This window comes from Phytophthora sojae, assembly GCF_000149755.1.
Source record: "Phytophthora sojae unplaced genomic scaffold PHYSOscaffold_6, whole genome shotgun sequence".
NCBI lineage: Eukaryota > Oomycota > Peronosporomycetes > Peronosporales > Peronosporaceae > Phytophthora > Phytophthora sojae.
Window position 1 is genome coordinate 1,999,607 of NW_009258120.1, and position 25,192 is coordinate 2,024,798.

Here is a 25,192-nt window from a genome sequence, read left to right on the forward strand (position 1 = left end):
TCGGTGGACGCCATCCCATGTTATCCATCACGCGATAGACCTCGTTCGTCAGCGTCTGAGTCCACTCGGCACCCTTCATACTCGCCAGACTCCCAGCGCTAGGCGTAGAAGCTTCTTCTCCAGAGATCTCACGAGTTGACCCTGAATTCGCGCTCGCACTTCGGGCTGAAACTCTGGGTTTGTCCGTGGTTTCCTGGAAACGCGCGTGAATTTCAGGGTCTTCGTCTGACTCACAGTCAGAGACATCGCCCCTAGTCACATACGCACGTCCTTGTCGCTTCGTCTTGAAACGTCCCTGAGGAATGTTGTCGGCACGAAAGGTACGAACTCTGGGTGGCGGAACATCATGGTCGCTGCGGCTCCAGACATCTTCGTCCTGTTCCAGAGCGTACTCTAGATCAGCGATACTCCTGAATTTCTGGCCCTGCAGCGACGTCTTGAGGCGCGTGCCCCTGAGTTTCGTGATGAATCTCCGGATGTGTTTCTCCAGGCGCTTCGAAGACTTGCGAAAGTCAATGTCAGCCTTCCCAGCGGCGGAATTCAGACGATAAAAGAAATCCAGGGCGCTCTCTGAGTTCTTCATCTCCATCGTGAAGTATCGTTCAGAGTACGACGAGCGCGCTTTGCAGTACTTCTTCCTGAATGCAGACGCCAACTCCTTCCAGTCACGCTGAGTGTGTTTGGGCAACTGGTTGAACCAGTCACGCGCAGCTCCCGAGAGTTTCAACTTGTGTTCCTGAATTCGCATCTTCGTAGACCAACCTCCCTGAGCCGCCATGTTCGCAAAACGCTCCCACCAATGCACGCGTTCCCTGAGTGACGCCTTAGTATCGAACTCACCCAGAGTATTCGAATTGATGTACGGTCTGAACGTCAGGAGCGTAGTGCCAGCTTGAGCCGTAGAGACCGTCGTCAGCTTAACCCCAGGGTTCCCGTCCGAACTGTCTTCCGAACTCTCAGAGGACGAGTCATCATCGCTGGAATCGGAGCTTGGGTCTGAGTCCGAGGGTGGATTGACATCCTGACGCTTCATCTTCTGCTGCTGGTGTTTCTTGGGTGCAGAGCGCTTGGAGTCTTAGAGGTCGCTGTTCTCCTCGGATCCGACGTCTTCCTCAGAGACACAGGCTCGAGCTTGACAACTTGCGTCACCTTGGTCTCCGTAGCGCCATGTCCCCGCTGGACGCGCGCGATTCTGCCGGAAGTGTCGGCGGAAGTCTGCGCGAGGGTCGCTCTTAGCTGGGAGGCGGCGAGATTCGGAAGTGTTCTTCGGATCAGCTGTCTCCCGTCTCTGGCCTGTGACACTTGCGTTTCCGTTGATTACGCCTCTGGATTCTTGGGGTTGGGTTGCAACTTCAGGGTTCTGAGCCACTGACGACCTCACATTTGTTGCCAAATCAGGGGCGACGGTTGCGCGACGCGCTTGAACTTGGGCCAATGTTGCCCGAAGGTCGCGCACTTGGCCGGCGTGGAAGCGCTGGATATTCTCGGAAGACTCCCGCTCTCGCTCTTTCTCCGCCTCAAGTTATTGGACCTTCTGCTCCATAGTTAACATTTGTTCCTTCCAACCGGCGTAGGTCTCGGAAACCCAGCGCGCGCGCTCCGAGTCGGCTTCGGCTTCGTGCCGTCGCCAGCGCTCGGCATAGGCGGCATCCAGGCGCTCACGCTCAAGACGAACAACTTCCGTGATACTCTGGGTCATCCCCTGAGTTTCAGTGGAACTCTGGGTCTGGCGAGCCTCCACGTCCTGCGCACGCCGTTCCGCTTCTCCTCGGGCGATCTCAGCGTGGACCAAGCGATCCGTAAGTTCCTGGTTCTGGCGACGCGCGCCCAGGTCACGTTGTTCCCTGAGGCGCTCGCGCTTCAAGGCATCCAGGCGTTCTCTGGCGAGAAACTCGCGTTGCTCCTGTTCCATGCGGGCCTGCCACTCCTGCTGTTGTCGCAAGACGTTCAGCTCGATTTGGGCGGGCCCAGACCTCGCGGACACGGACGAAACTGACCCAAGATTCCTGGATCCACTCGAGCGGCTCGACGCAGGTGATTTTCTGGGTTTTGTCGAGCGTCGAGAGCGCACCTCGCTCTTAGAGCTCTGGTGTTGACTCCGCTCATCGGCGCTGATATCACTTGGACCACCAAATCCAGCAATCGGGGCAGAAACCCTGAGTTTCGGCTCGGAAGTCGTGGCTGAAATCCTGGGGAGACCGGCCTTCCTGGGTGCGATCTCTGGGTCAGAGTGCATCGACGACGCCATCTCAATGTCATCTTGGTCGACTGACACAATACGCGACGGGAGGACTGTCCGGGTGACCTGAAATCCAAGATCACCGGCAGCTGCAAATCCACCGGCACTCTGGGCCACAAGCGCTAGAGCTCCAACTCGTTGTCCAAGCGACATCATCGACGAAGACGAAGAGCTACCATAAGACGTTTGAACGCCCGAGGCAGTACTCTTATCCGAAGCGCGCGAGGTACCGATGACACTTGGCACCGCGCCTGGGGTGGCGTCCTTGGCTTCCGCCTCCAGAGAATCACGTCCATTGGACATGGAATTCAGGGGAGTGGAATTCTGAAGCGAGGCACCAGTCGAAGACTTGTACGCTGGAAGAGAGGGCAGCGACGGTGTAGACAGCGCGGATGGCGTTGACGGGACTTGTGGCCGAGGCGGTCCATGCTGAGTACGCTTGGATCGTTGCTCACCATCACTCGACCCTCGTGGGCTCCGTGAAATCCTGAGTCCAGTGACTCTGAATCTCAGGACAAACTGTCGGCCCAGTAGGTCCGCATCGTAGTCCGTCATCAATTGATCACCGTCTCCATCTTCCTTGTCTCGGTGCTTGCTCTTGGGCGCTTTGTGCGGCGTGATCTTCAGAGTTTACCTTGAAAGGCACACCAGCTATCACCAATCTCCACTCGACCAGTTCCACAGCGATGAAATTCTGGGTTTCCTCCATGACAGAGCGCACCAGACTTTCTGGAATCCTGGAAGCACGCGTCGAAGACCAGCCAGGGATCAAATTGACAAACTCAAATCCAGCTTCGAAGAACAGAGTCTGCAGAATGGCGACGCACTCGCGGGTGGTCATGATACTCTGGGGAATCGTAGTCGCCATGAGATCCTGAGCAGTTCCGACGCCCCACCGGGCGAGGTGAAACTCAGAGATCCAGGCTTCATCTTGATTCTCCAGAGACAAACGTCACTTGAGGTAGTCTCCTGTTGCGTACGCGGCCACGAAGTACGAGTTGGCACCCGGTTTCGGAGTCGGCCACTCATAGACGACACTTGGCGGCGTCACCTTCCCAGGATTCACCTCTTCCCAGCGTCGAACTTCACGTCGGACGTACAGCACCATGCTCCCGGCGTCCAACGCCGCTGCTCCCGATTCCGGAGCAGGCGCAGCAACTTCCCGGATGTCGCTTTCAGGCGTCTTCCTGGGTGCCGCTTGCGAACTTGGCGCTGAAACTCTGGGTTCAGGTGGTGCGAACCCAGAATTCACCCTGGAACTCTGAGTCTTTGCCTCCTCCTTCGCTCGCACGGGCTCCGACTTCGCTTCCACAACAGACTCGTCCGAAGATGAGACCAAGTCAATCAACTCCGGGGGCTCAACCGCATTGGCGCCTCCCTCAGACGCCTGAGCACCACCCTCGCGGGTGTGCTCCTCTGGGACTTCAGGAATCCGCGACCCACAATTCATCTCCGTCGAACCTTGGAACCCAGGGGAAACTTCTTCCTCCTGAGTTTGCGATCCAGCAGCAGGCTGACCTTGGACTGCAGACGCCTCGACGTCCCCACCTTGCACTGCCTCGCTCTCGCGAGCAGCCTTCTTCGCCTTCCGAGCGTCGCGGACGACTGTTTCCAGGTCCTTGTGCTCCTCAGGCTCCATACCTTGAACACGACGCGACTGACGTGACGCCTCACCGCGTCCTCCGTCACCGCGTCCACTCTTCTTCGCCCCTCGTCCTCCAGGCATCTTGGTAGCTTGAAGTTGACGGGCACTCAACACTTCTTCAACACTTGATTCCGGTGAAATCCTCGACAATCGAATCCGGGCACGCGCACCAGCTGAGGCGAGGCCGATGAAACCTTTGTCGCCCAGGGGGGTTCGTATAGCGCACCCCAAGACTGTTCCCCAGGGATAGACCCAGAGAATCGACTTGAGAGTCAACAGCAAGAAGATAGACCCAGAGATTCGCAGCCGCAAAGCTTTAAACCCTGAGAATCACACTCCTTGGTTGGCGTGGGTACCTTGTGTAATCCCTGTCGGCTCGTTTGTCTTCGACGGAACGGCACTCCACCAGTTGAAAATGTAGCCTCGAAGAAGTGCGGGGCCGCACGTCTACTTCAGAACGCACCTCCACACCAAAAGGCAAATCCAGAGAATCAGATCCCCTGAAACCCAGAATATCACGAATTCAGGGTCCAGGATTTCAGTCAACTCTGGGACTTGGAACTCAGAAGACACCTTACCCGAATGCCCTCCTAGCTCGATAAAACCAACAAATACAGTGTATACAAACACTGCAACTAGCCGTCACTTATTCTTTTGGACCCTTGGACGGTGGGTCACACACACACTAGGCTCACTCGAGTCTGAAATTCAGGGGCCTAGCTCCCCTGAGACTCACACAAACGCGCACCACCTCCAATAAAGGAGGAAAATACAATCACTATCAGTTACCTTCCCTTCACACAAGCAGTCAATACAAAATCCTGGAGGCGACTACCTAGCACCCCAGAATACCCTCTGGAATAATATGAAATGGGCTACCACGAGCACAGCAAGTGACCCAACTAGGATATGGAATAGATGGATCACCCCAGGAAGCTCAAGGCCGTCGCTGGTCACCACCTAACTGGACTTGAGTTTGATGGAGCCCACACAGACGGCTGTCCTTCGCCGTTGATGTGCCCTTAGCGTCCCGCGGTCGTAGTCTCGGGTCCTCCGGATTTCCGTCGGCAGGCTTGCCCGAAGTCACTTGCGCAGTACAGGGTAAAAGGAACTCTGTTTGGTTTTTATCAACTACTTCTCTCTCTCTCTTCTTCGGGCAAATATCTTCTGTTCACTATGCTTGGGGTCAAAATGTCTTGTCTTGGGTATACCTTGGGATCAGCGGTCCAAACTTGCGATCGGCTTGCGAATCCATTGTCGCACGGCGTCGGAAGTGCCAATTGTGGGTCCTTAGACTTGGTTTAGTATGGTGCAGGACTCCCTCTCGACTCCTCGAAAGTATCCAGTCTGCGCATCCACAACGGTTCTTCAAGGTCACGCATCACTTTGATTGCAGACTGACCGCGAACTGACTCGAATCCCTGAAAATCAGGTGACACTCAGGGTCATCTTCTGAAATCCTGGGAATTCTGAGGAATCTTGGGGAACTGTGGGGATTCTTGGGTGTTGACTCGGGAAACACTTAAGTTCAATATAGAGAGTCTGGATTTATGGTCCAAACCCAGAGAATCATCTTTGGAACTCTGGGTCACCTGCACTCAGGGATGTGAACTCTGGGTCATCGTGCGGCACTCTAGGTTTCCGTGCGGCACTCTGGGTAACAAGTCTGCTGCAGTGCAGACTCGTGTGTATCTCATCAAAGCCACACTTTTAGTGGGTTTAGCGGCCTCCTGCGCATGATCATGGTAGTAGTGGGTTGATTCTCAGGGTAATTTGATCCTCTGGGGCACTCTGAGCCACAGCAAGATGAGGCGTACTCTGGAATACATTCTCCAGAAAGACTTTCCGCCAGACTTTAGGCACTCATCGTAAGGGAAAGTCCGCGGCTGGACTGAGTGTTCTCTGGAATTCTGGGCGTGCACTCCCAGGATTCACACTTCCAGCCAGTTGGGCCCATCTGCGGTCAGACGCTGGATTCATCCCGAGAAATCACTTCTCTCCCACAGTCGCCATCCATGTCACACGGGTACAGCCGCGCCGTATCCAAGTCATCCACCAATCAGCATCCGATACAAACTCCAGGTCACAGAGGTGACGGCACATCGTCGGCAATTTTCTGGGGACCGCCTCGTGTCAATCGAATCTCCGCGTCGTTCAGTATGCGCCCCGTGAACCTCACAGGCTGGATCACTCCATCATACTCCTGGCCGAGGACCGCGCAGGCGGCCCAGCGGTTAGCATGCGGAATAATCACGAATGGCTTGGTCCGGTCGGGGTGTCGACACGATCTTCCGTTTCAAGATCTCGAATGCCTCCTTCGCCCTTGACAGATCCCGGCCGGACTTCACTTGATCATCCGTAAGCTCGTACAGGACTGCAGCCACAACCGGGATATCCTCAATGAACTTTTGATAGTTGTGATAGTAATTGAGGCTTCCGAGGAATGACTGAACTCCCTTCAGGGTAGACGGGAACGGTAGATCCTGAACGCCCTTCGTGATCTTCGGAGTCGCGCGCAGTCCTTCGGCACTGATCTCGTGGTAGAGATACGGGATACTCAACTTCCCGAACTCACTCTTGGGCAGGCTGACAGAGATGTTCCAATAGCGCAACCGGAATAGCAGCGCATTCAGGTCATCACACAACTGATCCCAGGTGGGCGCCCCATGCGCAATGTCATCGATGTAGGAACTCCGTCCGAGGACAGGTCCCAGCTGGGACGGCATCGGGATGTTGCGTTGAAACAGAGTCATCTGCTCCACCAGGACGGGAACACTAGCTCCAGCCTTCTCCCGTTCGGATTCATCCCGGACGGACGGGTCCAAACCGAGGAACTCGAGTACATCCGGGTCCACCTGCTCTTCCTCTTCCCGAGGGAGACGCACGAAACCCCAAAGGCAGTTGTTGATCACCGCCTGATACACAAGTGGAGCATTCTTGAGAGTGTCCGAATGGGCAGATGAACGCGGAGATTGGCTTCGCACGTTCCGTCATCCGGACCGCCCAGAACCCGCTCGCCATGTCCAGACTCATGAACCACATAGCTGCTTCGAATCCAATCAGGAGATCATCGATCAGGGGCAACGGGTAGCTAGAAAGCCGGATGAACCCATTAACCACCCAGTAGTCGATGCACATTCGGATGGCCACGCCATTCTTCTTGAGGACGATCACGATCGGGGAAGCCCATGGCGACAGCGACATCTCAATCAGACCCGTTTCCAGCAGCTTCTTCAGGAGCTCGTACACCTTCATCATCAAGTGAGGGGCAATGGACCTTGGTCGTTGAGCAACGGGTTTTGCGTCACCCACATCCAGGTCACACACCACGCCCCTGGCCGGGGCCGGCGCAGCATTGTCATCCCCAAGGAAGATCTTGCGGTGATACTTGAGTATAGAGCGCAACTTCTGTTCCCCATCCGGGGTAGTCCGCCCGGGCTCTCCAACATCCGCCTTGTCGATATCACATTCAGGACTCAGGTCCTTCAGCTCAGGAAGCAAGGCCAATTCGTCACGCAACTGGGACAACAACTCGCTCCTCTCGTGCAGATACACTCCAGCTTCCAGGTCGAGCCCACCTGATTGATTCGCATGCATCGATTGTACTCTTCCTCCAGCTTCCGCAGCGGGGTACTAGGCATCGACGCAGTGGGCATATCAGGCTCTTCCCGGTCGGAGATATCCTCCGAGCGGTCACCATCCAGGTCGGACTCGGCCAGATCAGAGATGCTCAGGTTCCACTCATCAGAACTCGGATCAGACTCAGCTGCAGTGCCGACATCGCTGTGAGCGTCCTCGACAGTCGGACGTCGACCGGATTCCGATTTGTTATCGTCTCCATTCGAGACTCCCTCGACGGATCCCGCCTGGGACTCAGCGTTACCCTGCTGGAGCATCACCAGCCGGTCCGTCCGGGACCCCGACTCGGGCCGTAGGAGAATCCTGGTCGGCCATTCCCGGTGCGGTCTTTCTACAGCTGGGGGCTGCCGACTCGACTCGAGCTCGAGCTGCTCCTGCTCACGCGCCTCTGCTTCCGGAGACACTGTGTTCTCGTAGATCAGCTGTTGACACTCCTGATACCGTTTGCTTCCCGGCCGGACAAATCTCCCAAACCGGGGAAAGTGCCCGAACTCGACGATCCGGGCCACAGGAGTCCGGTTGTCAATCCACACTCTCTGCTTGGAGATGTTCACCACCTTCACCGAAGACGCCCACGACTTGGTAGCATACACGATCTTGGTGACCCCGGCCGGCCCACACAACATCCCGTTGGGAGTTGCTCTGGCCGTACCTAACCTTCACGATCGCATGTTCCCCCGGACGGAGATAGATCCCCTCATCCGGGGTTACCGGGAGATCCAAGCCCATTTTGTCGCGACGCGGACCATCACACATCACAGCAGTTTCTTCGTCCGGGAGCTGCACTAGTCCTTCTCGCACGCTCAACCGCACTCCAGCCGCATACATGAAGTTCATCCCCATAAGTACTTCCAATCCTTCGCCAATATTCGCCAACCAGACACTCATCACATACACCACGCGGAATCCCAGAGTGATCTTCACCCGGGCGTACGACGTAATGTTGGTGGGAGCACCTCCTAATCCAAACACCCTGATCGGCTCCGCCAACATCCGGAATTTCAGCTTGAGCCTACGCGCAAGGTCCAAGCTAATCATGCTTCCAGATGCACCAGTGTCCAAGGGTATCCTCGTTCGGAGATCGTTCACCGCCCCATGCACTGTCGCCACTTCATGACTCTCTTCAGGCTCGTGATCCTCCCACCAACCGTATCTCTGTCCGGGCTGTAGGATGACTTCGACTTGATCATCGCTATCCGGGTTTTCCCGTCCAGGATTCGTACAGTTGGGGTCGTCAAACTGGTCCTGAAATATACCTGACATGCATTGGTGGTTATCTGGTTTTCTCCTTCTCAACTCGGGCCCGACATTAACTAAGACACACAATCCTTTGGGTTTCGCCAGCCAGGCGCGTTCTGGATCCCCATCCAGCGGGCTTATTAGTTTAACGGCGACCCCGGATTGACCTCTTCACCCAGCAGTTGCTTGCGCAGGGGTGGAGGCAGGTCTTGCAACATCCCCTTCCGAGCGAGTTTCTTCACGGCTTCCAAGGCGTCGTAATCTCCACAGGTTCCTTCATGAATCTTGCCACAGCGTGAGCACAGCTTCACTCGACACGCGTATCCCGGGTGGCCCTTCCGGTTGCACCGGTCGCAAACGATCTCCGCCCAGCAGTTCTGCTCTTTGTGGCCAAACTTGAGGCACTTTTCGCAAAACTCGTTCCGGTCAGGGTTTTCCCGTCGGGGCGACTGCCATCCGGGCCGAGGTGATTGCCATCCCGGCCGGGGCGACTGCCACCCTGGACGGGAGTCGCCCTGCGTAGGCGGGCGCCACCCACTCTGCTCGATCGCCTTGAAGATAGCCTGACGGAGTTCGGGCTCCGGGATCTGAGCAACGGTTGGGGCTCTTGGCGCCACCTCAGCCCGGGCACTCCGGCTGGGCTCCTTCGACTCCGCTTGGGACAGCTTGGCTTCCTCGACTTCATCCTCGAAACGTACACGACCTTCATATTCGTAGCCGAACTCCCCGTCCGAAGTTGCCACAAACGCGCAGCGCCTCGGCTTGAAACGGGAATCCTGGATGTTGCCCGCTCGGAAGTCCCGCCTGGGCGGTAGCGTATCATAGCCCCCATCCAGGTTCAGGTCCTCCTGTTGCTCCAGGATGTCTTCGAGGTCGTCCAGGCTGCGGATCTTCTGGTTAGCCAGGATTGCCTTCAGCTGGGAGTCCCGGAGATTCTTCAGGAAACGCTTGACATGTTGCTTGCGCTCCTTCTTGGACTTCCGGTACTTGATCCCCGCCTTGTCCGCAGCCTCGTTCAGTCTGTAGAAGAACTCCATCGGGGTCTCTGACGTCTTCTGTCGCATGGTATAATACCGTTCAGACTCCGACGTCCGGAGCTTCAGGTACTTGCGACGGAACTCCTGGACGAAGCGCTTCCAATTGCTCTGGACGTGCTTCTCCAGTTGGCCGCGCCAATTCCGGGCGGCAGGTGACAACTTCATCTTGAGCTCTCGAACCGTGGTCTGGTCGGACCAACCACCCTGGACGGAGATGTTGGTGAACTTCTCCCACCAGGTACGTCGATCTCCAAGCGGGGCCTTCTCATCGAACTGACCCAGCGTGCTGGAATTGACATACGGGCGGAACGTCCAGGAGGTCTTGCCATCCCCAACAGTAGTTGACTCCACGGTCGGTGTAGCGTCCTCGTCGTCCAGGCTGTCGTCCGAGCTGGAGCTATCATCATCCGAGCTCGAGGAACTGGAGCTTGAATCCGGGGACGAGTCGCGATCCCGGCGACGGGGCGCCTTCTTGCGATTGTCCTTCCTGCGCTCGTCCTTCCTGCGTTCGTCCTTCCTGGGCGGGTCCTTATTTAGCTCCGTTGGTTCCTTCTTCACCGTCGTCTTGGTCCCCGGACGGGAGGTCCCCGTCGGAGAAACCTGCGTCGCCGTAGTAGATCGGTGTGCCGCATTAACTGCGGCCGGCTCATTCTTCACCACGGTCGGCTTCAGAGTCCTTGCTAGACGCGAGACGTCGACTTCCGGCAGTGTCGCCAGTAGCTGCTCCCAGCCGGCTTCGGTCGTATTCTTCTATCCCGGCTGTGCACTCGGGACCGTTGCGTTTCCCGTGATTACGCCTGTTGCCCGTTCAGGGTTGTCACTTCCCGTTTGTATGGGAGTTGCCCGATTAGGGTCGGATGTTCCCCGTTCAGGTTGAGCTTGGGCAGATGTTGCTTGAAGGTTGCGTATCTGTCCCACATGGAAACGCTGGATATTCTGAGCAGACTCACGTTCCTGCGCACGCGCGACTTCCGACGCCTGCAGCCTGGCTGCCAACGCGGCCAGGTCCTGCTGGGCCTGCCCGGCCCGGGCGGCCATCTCGGCGGCGTGCTTCGCGTCGGCTTCGGCCAGCTGTCGGCGGATGTACTCCGCGGCGGCTGCCTCCCCACGCTCACGCTCGGCCCGCGCGGCATCAAGACGAGCAGCTTCGACATCGGCCTCAGCCGTCAAGGACTGCGAGGCGGCCTGGGACGCCTGGGCGTAGACCTCATGCAGGTGTCACTCAAGCTCCTGGGCCCAGCGCTCGGCTTCGCGCGCCTCCCGTTGGGCTTCGGTCAGAGCGAGCTCGGCTTCGGCATCCCGGCTGGGATCCTTCCCGGTCGACACAGCTTCGCGAAGCTTCGACAGTTCGGCACCAAGCTGCTGGACCTGGTGGAAGGTCGACACCACCATCTCCGCCATCCCCGACTGGGCCGACAGGCTTATCCGTCCGGACCGGGTGGACCAGTACGAGCGCCTGGATGGGGATCGGTCTCGTGATGACCTCCGCTTGGAACGTCGGCGGCGACGCCGAGCATCCCCATCCGAGTCCGAGCCACTCGACAGCGAGTCACGCCTTGAGCGTCGTTGCGTCCGGGACCTTGTCGACGTCCGCGTTCTGGATGTCGCCCGGCTGGCCACTTCGTCCAAGCGCGCCATCTTGGCATCGGCCTGATCGGGGACCGGCTCACGTTTGGGGATCACCTCGCGCGTCACGTAGAAGCCCACGTCTCCAGCGCCGACCGACACGCCGACCGGACCCCGGGCGGACATAGCCAAAGGGCCCAACTGGGGCATCGGCATGTGCGACGCAGCGCTATACCCGAGCGTCGAGGTCGACGAGTCCGAGGTGGTGTCCCTGGACACATACGACTCGGACGTCGCGCCGTAGGAAGCCCGGCCGGAGGTGCCAACTATGCTCGGGACAGGGTCCGAAGTTGCACCTCTGGCCGGGGCATCCTGGGCAGACTCCTCAGACGACGGAAACTCGGACGGCAGCGACTCAAACTGGGGCGGTGGGGACGCAAGCGAGCTCTCGGCCCTCGGTGGCGCATGCTGCGGACGCTTGGGCGCAGGCTCACCGGTGGACGACCCGCTCGGACTCCGGATGGGACGAAGACCAGTCAAGCGTAGGCGTAGGACGTAGGTCCGGCCCAGCAAGAGCTCGTAGTCGTTCATCAATAGATCTCCACCCGCGTCTTCCGCGTGGTAATCCATGATCGGCGGCTTCTCTGTCTTCGCTTGGGCATCCAACGCTGGCAGGATCTTGAACGTCGCTCCGACGACCAGCTAACGCCACTCGATGAGCTCGGCAGCAAGCAGTCGCTGGACATCTCCGACCAGAGTCCGGATGGAAATCGGCTCCACCTTGGACACTCGCATCTCCACCCAGGTCGGCACCACGTTAACGAACTGGAACCCGGCCTCGAACAGGAGCGTCTGCAGGACCGCAACACACTCCCGCGAGTCCAGCAACCCAGTCGGGATCTGGACTCCAGCCAGGTCTTGGGCAGTCGACAGGTCTCGACGGCTGGGTGCCAGGTCGGCCAACCAAACTTCGGTCGGGACCTCCGAGGCCACCTTGGACGCCAGGTACTTGGACGTCGCAAGCGTCGCGGTCAGCCACAGCACGGAGTCCGGACGGGACTCCGGCCAGGCGTACTCCACGTTCGGAGGAAGCGTGAGCCCAGACCGGGCTCTCTCCCACCGGGACGCCTGCAACACCGCGTACGTCTTCGCCGCTTGGACACTCGGGTGCTCGGCCGGCAACTCCGTCGACGGGCTACCCCGGCTGGCCTTCACCGAGAGTTGGGTCTCCGGTTGGGCATCAGCGGCCGGGGACACCGCCTTCGCAGGGACTGCGGCCGGCTTGTCCTCGCCGGCAGACGGCGTCGGCTTGGGTTCGGCGGACATCTTGGCCAGGCAGAGAGGAGTCCCAAACTCGACCCTCCGCCTGGGGCTCATCCACGTCGGCGCCTCCCTCAGACGCCTGGTTGGGTTCACCCTGGCCGGGATCCCCCTCTGCGGTCTTCGACTCCTCGCCCGCGTCAGCACGTTCGGGCTCGCCGTCCTTCGACACTTGGTGCGCGTCATCTGGGACGGCCGGCTCGGGTGCCGGCTGGACTTGGTTCGAAGACCCATCTCCGGCCAGGGCCGCCTTCCGATTTTCAGCGTTAGCCCTCCATGCATTGCGTTGAACCTCTTCCAGGCTCGGTTGCTCCTCGGGCGGCAGCCCCGCCGCACGACGCGATTGATGCGACGCCTCTCCGCATCCTCGTCCTCCGCGCCCTCCTTCGCGCATGTCTCCTCGCTTAGCTGTCATAGACGCTAGTTAGGAAAGTTAGCACATAAACTTACAAAATATAAACAACCCCGGTGAAAACCCTTAGTTCGAATCCGGGCACGCGCACCAGCTGAGGCGAGGCGGGTGAACGCCTGACCGCCCAGGTGTATAGCTTGGCGCGTCCCGGGTGTAGACTCCCGAATGGGGTGCACCCAGAACAAACCCTAGCCGGAGATAGTACACCTAGATGTACACTCCAATCGGGGTGGCGTGTGTCCTTGTGAACAATCCCTGTGGGTTCGTTTGTCTTCGTAACCAGGGGTCTTCAACCGTGGATGAGTTGTCTTGATACTTGTAGGTCGCTAGGTAGCAGGGCAGAACGTAACCTTCCTGGACGTCGCCTCTGACAGCCCTCAGATAACCAAACAATACAAACAGATACAGAGTTATATACAAACACGTAGCCCTTCCTTATTCTTTTGGACCGTGAAAGGGTCGATCACTACTCCAGTCAACTCCAGCCGGACTCCGGGATACTGGTCAATCCCGGTCGGCTTTGGCTCACGCGCACCACCCTCAAGTACTGAGGGAAACTAACACAATCTAATACCTCGTATCACACAATAGCTCTTAAATAAATACTTCCCACCCGGGGCTACTCCAACCGGGGTGACAAGGTAATCGGTAATATGAAATGCGGGGCCTTCCTGGTCTGGACGAGCTCAACGGCAACTAGGAAATGAAATGGGATGGATCAACCTCGGGTTGTCGCCCGGTACTCACCCCAACTTGGACTGGACTTGGTTGCGGGAGCTCGACCCAGATGTCACAGTCCTCACGCGTAGACTTAGTCAGTCCTCCGGGAATGCACGTCCGGTAGGCTGCTCCAACTCACTTGCGCGATCCTTGGCAAAACGAACTCTGTTTATCTGTTATCTGTGGTCTCTCTCTGTCTGTCTGGCTATCTTCTGTCGATCTTTACATGCACTCCATCTTGACTTGTCTTCACTATGGTCTTGTCGTCGCAATCGTCCGCGGCCCCTCGTAACATATTTCCAGCAAGTATAATCATCACTGGGTACGCAAGCGAAATTCAATTTTGCACGGAATCCGAACAGATCTTGGCTAGTGTCGGAAACATCTTGGACTTTGTATACTGGATCTTCACATCTGGGATGGGATCTTGGTATCTTGGTATCTCCATTCGGGATTCATGATTATCTCCAAACGGGATCACACTCCACTTGGGCTTCACATCCGGGATGTCTTGGACAGCTTCACGGTTTCTGGGTCTTCACTCGATCCGATCGGGCTCCTCTTGCGTTGCACAGTGCACCAAGAGCAGGCGGCCTCCAGTCGGAGGCACTTCTACGCTACCTTGGGCTTTGCCTCTCGTTCAGTACTTGGTTCTAGCCGGGGTCCGCTCTTGGGGACATCTCCATCTGGGGTCACCAAACCTTGTACACTGCCAACGCAAGTCCGGCCGGGATCCGCTCTTCCCATACGCCACGTGTCGCTGCCTCCCTCTCCCATAGTGAGCCTCTGAGCCAACCAATCACAGGCGCGGCTCGGGGAATCCTCGAAAATCTCCAATTCCATCGTGTCAGGCACGCACAACGGCAGGTATCCAGCGGCAACGTCGAGTCGACGTTGAAGGACGGAAGCAGGACGGCGAGCGGGCGGCTGAGAGGCCCGCACACTCTAAGATTAGACGACTTTGGCACAAGTGGTCAGGGTGTGCGTGCTGGAGAGCACGTAGAAGAAGGTGAACAGGACGTGCTGCACGAGCGCGACCGAGAACGTGTACGGAGAGAGCGATATAGAGCCGAAACGCTCTGTTGCTACGACTGAGGGCGGCATTGGCACGAACGAGCGGGTCGCAGGCGGTACTCGACACTATCGTGAGCACTCGGACAGAGGGTCTGAGCTGTTCCTGGGCGCGTAATGCGGGATCTGAGGACGGTCAATGGTGTCGGTGCACGTGCAGTAGTAGTTCGGACGGTAGAGTAGCTGCTGGTGAAAACTAGTGTCTATTATTTGGTATTAGGAGTAGTTCAGGCTATTCCTCGTAATAAAATAGGAGCGGACACGACGGTGGACGTTCCGGCAGGGGGAGATCAAGTGATCTCTGACGGCCAGTACGGTGTTGAGAAGTAGACGACTCGCGTGCGAACTCGCACCGTGAGCATACGACCTGCCCAGCGGCTCGGGCAAGACAAGTGAGCCCGCTTCACAGCGAACATAATACATTTACTGGTTGCGTCTGACGAACCAGGGCACCGAGATGGCTTACAGGTCCGATCCAGTTAAAAGGGGTGTCTCTACGTCCGTCACCACTATTGGATGTTCAGGCAGCGGGCGGCCACGTCTGACGGGGGCTGGGACTTCGACTATGCGAAATACCAGCGCACCAAGACTTCCAGCGAGCACATGAACGGCTCTGTAACGGCGTGGACTGCCGAGGACTGGTTGCGTCTGACGAACCAAGCAATGGAGCAGGGGATTGACGCAGGGAACGACGAGAAGGCTGGCGACAAGAACGAATAGAACAGTAGCGAAGAGAACGCCGAGATGAGGTGGAGGAGGTGCTAGGGTGTGGACGCTTCTGCGGATCCTAGTTTGCATATTGTTTTTCCTTTTTTGTGGGGCCTTTTGGCTCCTTGGGCTGCTACCGCGGGAGATCCCCGTATGCGGTGCTCCTGCCGTGCGCGGCTCCGGGCGTAGCCAGCCGAAATAACCGCTAATTTCATTTCATTTCAGTGCAACAACGTACCGGTGTCGGCCGCAAAGACGACCGAGACGGGGGCGCTCTTGACCTTGCCGACGTTCGCTTCGATCATGCCGCCCGCCAACTTCTCACGGTCCTCCTCGGAGCACAGCACGATCGCCACATAGGCCGGTGTGTTGATCCGGTCGGGGCTCGCTACAAACAGCACCACTTCCTTTCAGCAGCGCATCGATTTAGTTCGTGGTAGATTGGTCACGCCTGTGTGAGCTTGAGAATCTCCCGGAGCGTCTCGTCCGGCACGGGGTCCAGGCCCTGGACTCCAGGGCAGGGAAGACTTACAGGCGAAGCGCTCGCGGATGGCAACTCCTGGTTGTTGGGCCATCTTGTACATAACATGTACTTGTGTTGTGCTGTGAAAAGCGAATCGAAAAGTGATGTAGGAAAGAAACGCTCCGAGCAACACAGGACATAATCAAAGTGTTCGTGTGCGCTGAGCTTGGAAGCATCGCCGCGCTTGTCGATTGCTACCAAGATCATCAACTGCACGCTGTCACAAAGCCAAAAACGAGCCACAAACACGACCGAGACCACGGAGCACGTGTAGCCATCGGATAATACCAACCTTGGTCACCAAGTTGCTGCGGTGGACTCCACATCGACCGAACAGGACCGCAGAGCCGATCCGATGTTACGGGTGTGGGGAACCTGCAACGCAAGTGCGAACACAAGAGGGGAGGTAGAAGCACTGTGAGGGTTTCAAGGCATGAAGACGGACACTTTGGGTGTTCGATTAATGCATGTAGGCTTCTGTAGGTATAAAAACCAAAATGGAAGGCCGATCTCACTCAAAAACTCAAAAACATCAACATGTGCTGTCGTTTTCGCAGTTAGGTACATGTACATTGATGTCGCTTGAATTCTAACGAGTCCCTATGACGCATCCGGTTTCGCTATCGATGCTCAAAGGAAACGAGAACAATTCCATCAGCGGCCTTCCAATCACTGCACATCTAACGCGATCATATTTGCTTCGGGCCGCTGTTATGTTTTCCACTACATTGGGGGTCAAACGAAGTTTCATGAATGAGAGCTTATGCTATGACCATCAGCTCAGTCCGATAAGGGACGAGGAGAGCGTTGCCCCCAAATGGTCATGCAATCAGCCCCACTAATGCAACGTCGAATCGCCCCGCGGACCTGTTACCATGTTTGCCGCCAGAGTAGCAACCGACTCCTTGCAGGGTCTGGTGTAGGTCTTAAACGCATCGGAACCCCAACGGCCGTGAAACTGGATCGTGAGTGCATCCGTGCCAGCTCGGTACATGTGGGTTGCTCCGCCCGCTCGTAGAGAATGGGAGCTGAAACAGCGTGGGTCTTCGCCAGTGCTGGTAGCCGCCCGCTTGATAGCTTCTGACACATCATCCGTCGCAATGCAGGCCGGTTTTCCGCAGCGGTCCAGGAACACTGCAGTCGGTATATCAGTGGGTAGGTGTTTCCGGACTTGGAGAAGGATCAAGGCACCAAACACGGGGCACAAGAATGGGTGTCCCGAGCGCGACAACATCCTCGTTGTAGGAGAGCCGCCTTGGTTTGTCTTGGAGCCGATCAGGCGCATACACACCGACTGTGCCTTCGATGGGGACAGGGTTGGCTGGCCTTCCGCATCCAGAACCGCGATGTCTTGAGCTCGAACAGCAAACCACTTGAACGAACCGCCAGTAATTGCCACGATTTCCGACCGCCGAAGGAGAAAAAAGAACGCCAGGCACATGACGCCCCAGAGGGCTTGCTCGAAGGGCTCAGTCATTGAAAGGTTGCGGAAGCACACCTCGAGGAGTCCGATTGACACTGGTGCTTTCCGGCGCGGAGGTGAATCGAGACGGCTGATGCCCTTGAGCAGCATACGAATGTGCGGGTGTGCGATCGGAGAGTCATGACCGGATGCCGCGAAGAAGTGCCGAACACCGATGAGCACGGCCATGATCGCGTCGCTGCGAATGGGACCCCCGGACCCGAAGCCATACCGCAAGCCGTGGAGAATAAAATCCGAGATGTGCTGCACTTGAGCAGCGAGAGGCATGCCCAAAAGCGAGGGTGCAATGCCCTGGCGGGACGTCCAGGTCGTCCACTTGGTCAAGGCTCGGCGGTATTGCTCGAACGTGGAGTCGGCAACGGAGTGCGCTCGGAGATACGCTGCCAGATACGATCAGACCTTGAATATCCACTGTCGGCGACACCTGCGACCATCCGGGAGTTAGTGACGAGAATTTGACCGCATACGATGGGTTAGCGGCAATGCGGGAGCCAGCGTCGGCGCGTTCGTTGTCAGAGCCGGCCACGTGCGACACCGAAAACCGAAGCTGGAACGAAGTCTCCCACCAGCTAAGTAATCGGATAATCACTTGAGCGCGTGAATTACAGGACGCGAGCCTGTTTTGCCATGCGACCGCAGAAGTGTTGTCGATGCGAAATTGAACGTGGCGTGGGCGATCGTTGCGCGAGGCACCGGAGCCCCACCGGCGTCCCCATGCGTGGACCGCGAAAGCGCACGAGAGCACCTCCCGAAAGTTGATATCGAAGCCGTTGGGCGTGTCATCCTTAAAAGCCGCAATCAAGGCACGCTCGCTGTCCGAGAACTGGTACGTGAGGGCCACTTGCGATGATACATCCAGCGCGCAGAGGCCATAATCGGACGCATCCATTTCGACTACAATATCGGGTACTGGAAGAGCATTGAAGTATTCCAGCGACACGCCGTTCAGGCGGGGAGTGTGGAGCACACACCACCACCATATCAGGTCTTGTTGCATGTCCGGCGTAATCGGAACACGCTGAAACCGCTGAAGATAACTTTCGCGTCGGCGCAGACGCTGGAGAAACGGCCGTGCAGCACGGATGCATGTTGCGACGTGCCGGAGGCTACCCATCAGCGACCGGTAGGCTTGCCTTGAAAGTGATGAAGCAGAGTACGCAGCCGCCACAATACTGCGTGCCTTGATTATCTTCTCCGTTGGCATCGAGACCGTTTCCGCCACCGTGTCGAAAATGAGGCCCAGTACACGTTGGCGCGTGTTCCAGCCGTGAACTTCTTAGTGTTGATAGCGTCAGCTCCCAGGACTGCTACCATAGCGTACCGTAGGGACCGATCAACGTCCTCGCAGGAGGTGCCAATGTCCGCAGCCACATTGATGTGGTCGTCAACCCAGTGATAATTGAAGACACCACCCGGGTACTCGCCAGTCGTGTGTGAACCGTGCACGTAAGCGACAGCACCACCAGCAATCTCGTAGAAACCCGGTGATCCAGTCTAACCGAATGGCGCAGCGAGCTCGATCACGATGACATCGTCCTCCTCGATGTGGCCGCCGAAAAGATACGCGCTGTTGCTGTGAATGCTGATGTTGCGGAAAGCAGACGCCACATCATCAGCCATCACACACACTCGGGCCCTTGGGTGAGCGCGCTTGGACCTCAGGATTTCGGCCGCCACCGCGTCGCAGTGAGTGTACTCCGGCTTGGTGATGCTGTCCTGATCCGTGTAGTCGTTGATGGAAGTGCCTTCGGGGTATGACAGATCGTGGATCGTCCTACCCGACACGTTTGCGTCCTCATTGCCCTTGTTCACCACCCCGAAGGGGCTAATAATCTCGGGCCATTGCTTGAGGAGATCGCGGTCGAGTACGAGGCACCGCCCAGCATCCTGCTCCTTGCGAATGTTCTTGCGGAGCACATTAAGGCGATCTCGCGCCGACCCGTGATTTGGTGGCCGCTGTACCTGCCGTGGAGGTGTCTTGCTTAGCCGAACTTCAACGCCGCCCTGCACGATTCTCTGGAGCTCTTCCAGATGTGCGTAACCCTTGCATACTTCGTTCAGCACGCCTGGGACCAGGTTCTTGTTAGGCCGGTTGTCATCGGCCGTCTGTCCGCGCATCAGCTCCACAAAGGCTGGCAGTATCATGCCCGACTGTCGTGCATATTCCGATAGCGCCTTTTGCAACGGGGTGTCCAGAAGGAACTCGGGTCCCGCCGCGCCTGGTCGCGACAGCGGATAATTGTCCGGCGGCAGCGCGATGCCATATTTTGCCATAGCTTGAGCAAGAGTAACTCTCCGAGACATCCGCAGTAAATCGCTCCGGGCACGGGCGTTCAGGTGCATGCCTGCAGCGGTCTTGACGCTGACGACGGGGCGCAGGTAGCTTGGCCGCGGCGCGATATCGTTGCGCAACTTGGCTTCTTCTAGAGGATGGCCCGTACTTCCTTGGTCCGGGGTACACGATGCCGACCCCGGCGAGCCGATTATCCGTGAGGCCGGCTGAGTCGCAGCGCTTCTCAACTCACTCCCACGTGGTAATGGACACCTAACATCTTGTGATATAGTGAGAGGTGACGCTCCACGTATTTGGTTTAATTGGTGTACCGGCTGTATGGCCGGCACTGGCTGTATGGCCGTGGGTGACTGTATGGTCGACCCGGACTGTATAGTCAAAGGTAGCTGTATAGCTGTAGGTGGCTGTATAGCCGACCCGGACCGTAAGGTCAAAGTGCCAGCGCAAGCGGTGCTAGCTCCGCTGGTGCCCTTGTGGCTACCTGGTGAAGTCGGTGTTCCGGTGGTGGAAGAGGTCGGACGAAGGGCAAAACAGGTGCTCTCACGGAAAATTTTCCGCTCGCGCGCCGAAAGTCGCTCGAGAAGTTCGCGTTTGACGAGCCAGCTTCCAGCGACGACATCTCCGACGACTCCTTGAAATGCATCACAGTGAGCCCACGTGACCCCAGACGACCACTGAAGATCGCCATCAGCACCGAAGGAGTAGCTTGAAACTTTACCGCCTCCAGCTCCCGCATCCATAACACAAACGACATCGCAGACAGGGGCTTACCTGTCTCCGTGCCGAATGCGCGGAACATCCGGGTCGCCGCCAGAAGATGAGCTTGCGGTGGGTTGTAGTCGTCCTTCGCCTTCTTCGTACCTTCGGGGTAGCTTGATGTCGTCAGGTACCGCAACTCCGCCGGCGGCATCTCCCCCTTGTTGTTAGGAGCCGTGGCAGCCGAGGGGTCTGCATGCAGGCGTGACGTGACGGCGACAGGGAGCTGAGCAAGCCCTTGCCCGGCCACCAGCGCACGCAGACGTTCCACCTCATCTTGCAGCTCTTGCAATTGCGCACGAACAGCAACGCCGTCCCGAGGGGCGATGTCGTCGGTCGCCACCGAGGCTTCGTTGGGGGTCGTCGCGACGGCCGTGCTCCCATCGACGGGCGCAACAGTCGCCACGAGCGCAGTGCCGGGCGAGAAGGAGGCAATGAAGGAGCTCAGGTCGAAGTCGCTGTCGGATCTCGGCGTCGGCACCGCACGTTTCGAGGTCGTCGCGGCCTTCGCTGGCTTCGTCTTCGCTGGAGTCGTAGTCTTACGCGGCTTCTTCGCAGGCGGCGCCGGCGCCTTGTCCTCCGAGTCGGAGTCGGAGTCGTGGCCGCCGTCGGTCACCGCTTTCCGTGGTGCCTCGCCGCTGGTCCCTGCCGTCGGCCGCTTGACCAGCTTCTTTTTGCCCTTGCGAGCTTCCGTGAGGGCTTCACCGGAGACTACCTTCGACGTCGCCCGCTTGCTCGTGCGGAGCGGGGCGGGGTCGGACGTGCGCCTTGCAGGCGCCCTCGCCCATGGTTCGTCCGCGCCCGTGACGTCCACAACATCAGGAGGGGCTGAGTCCGCGGCAGCGACGGCAGTCGGGCGCTCGCTGTCCGACGGGGCCGTCTCGGTCCTGGGCGATGGCGAGCTGGGGGCGCCGGCTTGGTCGGTGGTTCCACGGTTGATCATGACGTAGTCTTGAGAGGTTAAGGACCCCCTTCTTGCTTGCTTGTTTGTTGGTCTTGATTCGAAGTGAGGGGAGAACGCCACGCGTCCATCGGTTGGACTGTGGGCGGTCAGGGTTACCGGTATAATACCGGTATGTACCGGTATATCGAAAGTACTATTTTGAAGTGGAAAACACAATCCCCTGGTTCTACCATGGAATACAGCTGTATGGGCTCAAAGTGCAGTGAGGTCACGGTACGAATCTGTTCCTTAGGGCCTCGCGGCGCATCGTCGGATTCTCCTGATAGGAGGACTGCAACCTGTGCGACAGCTGAGCATGTAGCAACCAGTTCAAAACTTGGACGACTTACATCGATATGCTCAACAAGAAATATCCGGGCAACACCGTGACGATGGCTGGGGTCATCTCAGCGAAGTACGGAGATGAAGCTCTGGCGAAGATGATAGAACCGGCTATGCATGTCCCGAGTCAACAAAGGCTTGCGGCGAATTTGGTGCTGCAGCAACGGAACAACTGGGAAGCCGCTGTCAAGTCGGTGGACGATGTCTTCACGCTGCTCCGACTGGACAAGGCGGGGGACGACCTTTTCAAAACTTCGCAGATAAACAGGTGGTACAACTACGTGTACGCTGTGAACACGAAGGAACGAACTCAATGATGGTATCAGCCCTAACGGCTAGGTTCGGCGACGACGGTCTTGCAAAGGTCCTCCTTGCGGCAAAGCCCTATACTACACGCAAGATGAAGTAAATTTCCGAGCAACTGGAGGCTGCGACGCAGAATGAGTGGCTGCGGAAGGGACTCACTACCGACGACGTGTTCAACACGTTCAAGCTGCTGAAGCTTGACGACGGCGTGGAGAACCTTCTCACTAGCCCGATCTTGGGTGCCTGGAGCTCGTACTTGAAACGCCTGAACGGGGGCGTTGATGAGGAAGCAGCGATGGTCAAGACGTTCACAAAGTTTTACGGTAACGAGGCGTTGTCCAAGATGCTCGAGGCTGCGAAGAAGGTGTCTACGACTGAAACGATGGCGACGAAGTTGCAAACTGCACAATTCAAGATGTGGCTCAAGAACCGCGTGAAGCCGATGCATATCTGGAGCATGCTCAAGATGGAGAAGGCGACATGGATGGCCAACCCGAGCGCGGAGGTTTGGCGCGGATACAACGCGTTCTACAAACTGAACAAGCCACAGTAGTGCGGATTCGTTGGTGATGTTACGAGATGGATGAACTAAGTAACGACCACTTCTTGTCTTGAGACCTCGTGGCTCCTGCAACAGCGAGGGGAGGTCTAGTTTGTCGACGACGATATTCTTTGCGATACATACTAATGAATCCACATTGACGCAAATTTTCTCAATACAAACCGGTTTTGGTGCAAAAAACATTTGTATACGAATTGAAAAAAGCCTGCACGAGTTTAGTTTAGTTTAGTTTGTAGTTTAAAACTGACCGGGATGCACCACCTGTGCCAGCTTCATATATACCCTATAGCATTAAATACTGGCGCTTGGTTGCGGTTTAGAACGTATCTGAGATACGTTCTTAGTTCAACTTCTTACCCACTCCGACGCCGACATTCGCTTCAACTTGCCTTATACACTCAGATGCGCGTACCTATCGGTCGTCCACAACTGTACTGAACATCGCCTCTGTGTATTTGCTCGCAATGTCGAAATGGCATCGGTTCAATGGCCAAGCGAGTCGGAGACAGACTCACGAGCAGGTGAAATCAGTGTGTTGGTGTCTGTATTACGTGTGAATGATAACGTGTCACAGCCGTCCGTGATTGCGTATTATCATTCCGCATTCCCTGACCGGAGTGGTCAGAGTGCTTTACGGCACCTTACAGTACTCTGTGAGTTTACATGTCATTCATGCTGCCGATCCAACTGTAAAACCAGGTGTTAGGCATCGATATTCTACCGGTAGCTCCAGTACACTGTTTTTTTTTCTAGAGGTGCTGAACATGTTCCTGATGAGCGAATGTGCATACGTCGAAGACACGTGCACCTCGAACTTCGTACAATTCTGCAAGAAATGCATTCTACAATCATTGCTGGAGTGCTTCAACGAAGCACGCACGCGGTCGGTTGCACTGCAACTATTACAGGGGGGGGGCTTCCGCAAGCAGTGACCGAAAACATGTGTGTGCAACTTTCTCCCACGGGACTTTGATTACGACAACTCGATAGTCAAGGGATCTGGTCGAGAGCGCCCGGCACTGCTTCGGGACTTTCGTACGTCACTTTTCAATTTGCTTTTCGCAGCATCCCCCCCCCCCCCCCCCAACAAACACACAAGATGGCCGAGCAACTGGGAGCTGCGATCCGCGAGCGCTTCGCCTGCAAGTCCTTCCTGTCGGATCCCGTGCCGGACGAGACGCTCCGGGAGATCCTCAAGCTCACGCAGGTGAGAGACCCAGTCTACGATGTGCCGCCTCTGCAGGCAACGACTGACCTGATACATGTATGTTACTGCTGCACAGCGAGCCCCGACCGGATTCAACACGCAGTCCTACGTCGCCATCGTGGTGCGCTCCGAGGAGGACCGTGAGAAGTTGGCGGGTGGCATGATCGAAGCGAACGTCGGCAAGGTCAAGAGCGCCCCCGTCTCGGTCGTCTTTGCGGCCGACACCGGTACGTTGTTGCACTAAGCTCTTGATGTGGGCGAAGCAAGTTGCTTATGTTCGCTGTTTGTACGTGCCTCCAGAGCCCAGCAAGAACGTTGCGCGCATGCAGCAGCTCAACCGCGACAACGGCGCCCCCGAGCCTTTCGTGAGCAAGATCCCGGCCCTCGTCGAACTCTTCTCAGGAGAGCACGACCCCAACGTGTCCACGGAGGCGTGGGCCTACAAGCAGACGACGTTCGCTGCTGCCACCTTCCTGTACGCCGCTCAGGTGCACGGCCTCGCCACGTGCCCCATGGAAGGCCTGGACCAGGCCAAGGTGAAGCAGGCGTTGGGCATCCCGGACCGCTACAGCATCCCTGTGGTGGTGGCTCTGGGCCACGTGAACCCTGAGGCCAAGCCTGCCAAGCCGTCGGTGCGCTTCCCGCCCTCGGAGATCTTCTTCGACGGCAAGTTCGGCCAGTCGCTCGAGAAGTTCTTCGACGAGAAGTAAGTAAGCAAATAGGCAATAGGCCCGCTTGCTGTACATTCTAGCGCTTATAAGAGAACATGAATCCTTGGTGACACGTCAAATATTTGCTGCGTATGGTGACATTCACAACTTCCTCACCATAGAAAGCTGCTTCCAGTACAGAATCGGTAGCATTGTTCTGAAGCGAATGCGACAGTCAAGTGAACGATTGTATTGAACAGTACTACTACGCCGGATGGTAACGGAGCCTCTGTTACTGAGCTTGTTTTGCATCCCAGCCAAAAGCCTGCGCTCGGCTTGCTCACCCATGTTGCCCACTCCATCTTGAGCATTTTCCAGATTTACGCTGGTTCGACACCATCCTGGACCCACTGCTTAAATTGTGTAGCGTGCAACTTCTTCGCAGTCTCCTCAGTTTTGGGCACATTCCTCACAACCTCAAGCATATTCGAAAACGCTTCATCGCAGTAAAGTTTCGCAAACGACTTAGCA

General features: G+C 57.2%; 8 protein-coding genes across 8 annotated transcripts; 2 read left to right on the plus strand and 6 right to left on the minus strand.

Moving 5' to 3' along the window:
• Positions 1–601: 601 nt before the first annotated feature.
• On the minus strand, positions 602–1,912 carry PHYSODRAFT_370828 (hypothetical protein; the record flags this gene model as incomplete). Its single annotated transcript, XM_009532591.1, has 3 exons — positions 602–1,074; positions 1,183–1,492; positions 1,586–1,912. Coding segments are annotated over 3 exons (1,110 nt in total), but the record flags the coding sequence as incomplete, so codon positions are not given.
• Positions 1,913–3,191: 1,279 nt separating this feature from the next.
• PHYSODRAFT_335234 (hypothetical protein) lies at positions 3,192–3,965 on the minus strand (the record flags this gene model as incomplete). Its single annotated transcript, XM_009532592.1, has 1 exon — positions 3,192–3,965. The coding sequence occupies one exon, from the start codon at positions 3,963–3,965 to the stop codon at positions 3,192–3,194; it is 774 nt and encodes a 257-aa protein (XP_009530887.1).
• An 8,640-nt stretch (positions 3,966–12,605) lies between these two features.
• Positions 12,606–13,079, minus strand: PHYSODRAFT_511759 (hypothetical protein; the record flags this gene model as incomplete). The annotated part of the gene is made up of 1 exon (XM_009532593.1): positions 12,606–13,079. The coding sequence occupies one exon, from the start codon at positions 13,077–13,079 to the stop codon at positions 12,606–12,608; it is 474 nt and encodes a 157-aa protein (XP_009530888.1).
• A 3,884-nt stretch (positions 13,080–16,963) lies between these two features.
• Positions 16,964–17,542, minus strand: PHYSODRAFT_411286 (hypothetical protein; the record flags this gene model as incomplete). The annotated part of the gene is made up of 1 exon (XM_009532594.1): positions 16,964–17,542. A coding segment is annotated over one exon (579 nt), but the record flags the coding sequence as incomplete, so codon positions are not given.
• Positions 17,543–19,096: 1,554 nt separating this feature from the next.
• Positions 19,097–19,876, minus strand: PHYSODRAFT_512754 (hypothetical protein; the record flags this gene model as incomplete). Its single annotated transcript, XM_009532595.1, has 1 exon — positions 19,097–19,876. The coding sequence occupies one exon, from the start codon at positions 19,874–19,876 to the stop codon at positions 19,097–19,099; it is 780 nt and encodes a 259-aa protein (XP_009530890.1).
• An 809-nt stretch (positions 19,877–20,685) lies between these two features.
• PHYSODRAFT_362732 (hypothetical protein) lies at positions 20,686–21,576 on the minus strand (the record flags this gene model as incomplete). Its single annotated transcript, XM_009532596.1, has 2 exons — positions 20,686–21,156; positions 21,316–21,576. Coding segments are annotated over 2 exons (732 nt in total), but the record flags the coding sequence as incomplete, so codon positions are not given.
• Positions 21,577–21,914: 338 nt separating this feature from the next.
• Positions 21,915–22,795, plus strand: PHYSODRAFT_512287 (hypothetical protein; the record flags this gene model as incomplete). The annotated part of the gene is made up of 2 exons (XM_009532597.1): positions 21,915–22,219; positions 22,492–22,795. Coding segments are annotated over 2 exons (609 nt in total), but the record flags the coding sequence as incomplete, so codon positions are not given.
• A 1,108-nt stretch (positions 22,796–23,903) lies between these two features.
• On the plus strand, positions 23,904–24,781 carry PHYSODRAFT_303035 (hypothetical protein; the record flags this gene model as incomplete). Its single annotated transcript, XM_009532598.1, is given in 4 exon segments — positions 23,904–24,068; positions 24,088–24,238; positions 24,312–24,717; positions 24,763–24,781. The coding sequence occupies 4 exon segments, from the start codon at positions 23,904–23,906 to the stop codon at positions 24,779–24,781; spliced, it is 741 nt and encodes a 246-aa protein (XP_009530893.1).
• Between the last annotated feature and the right edge of the window lie 411 nt (positions 24,782–25,192).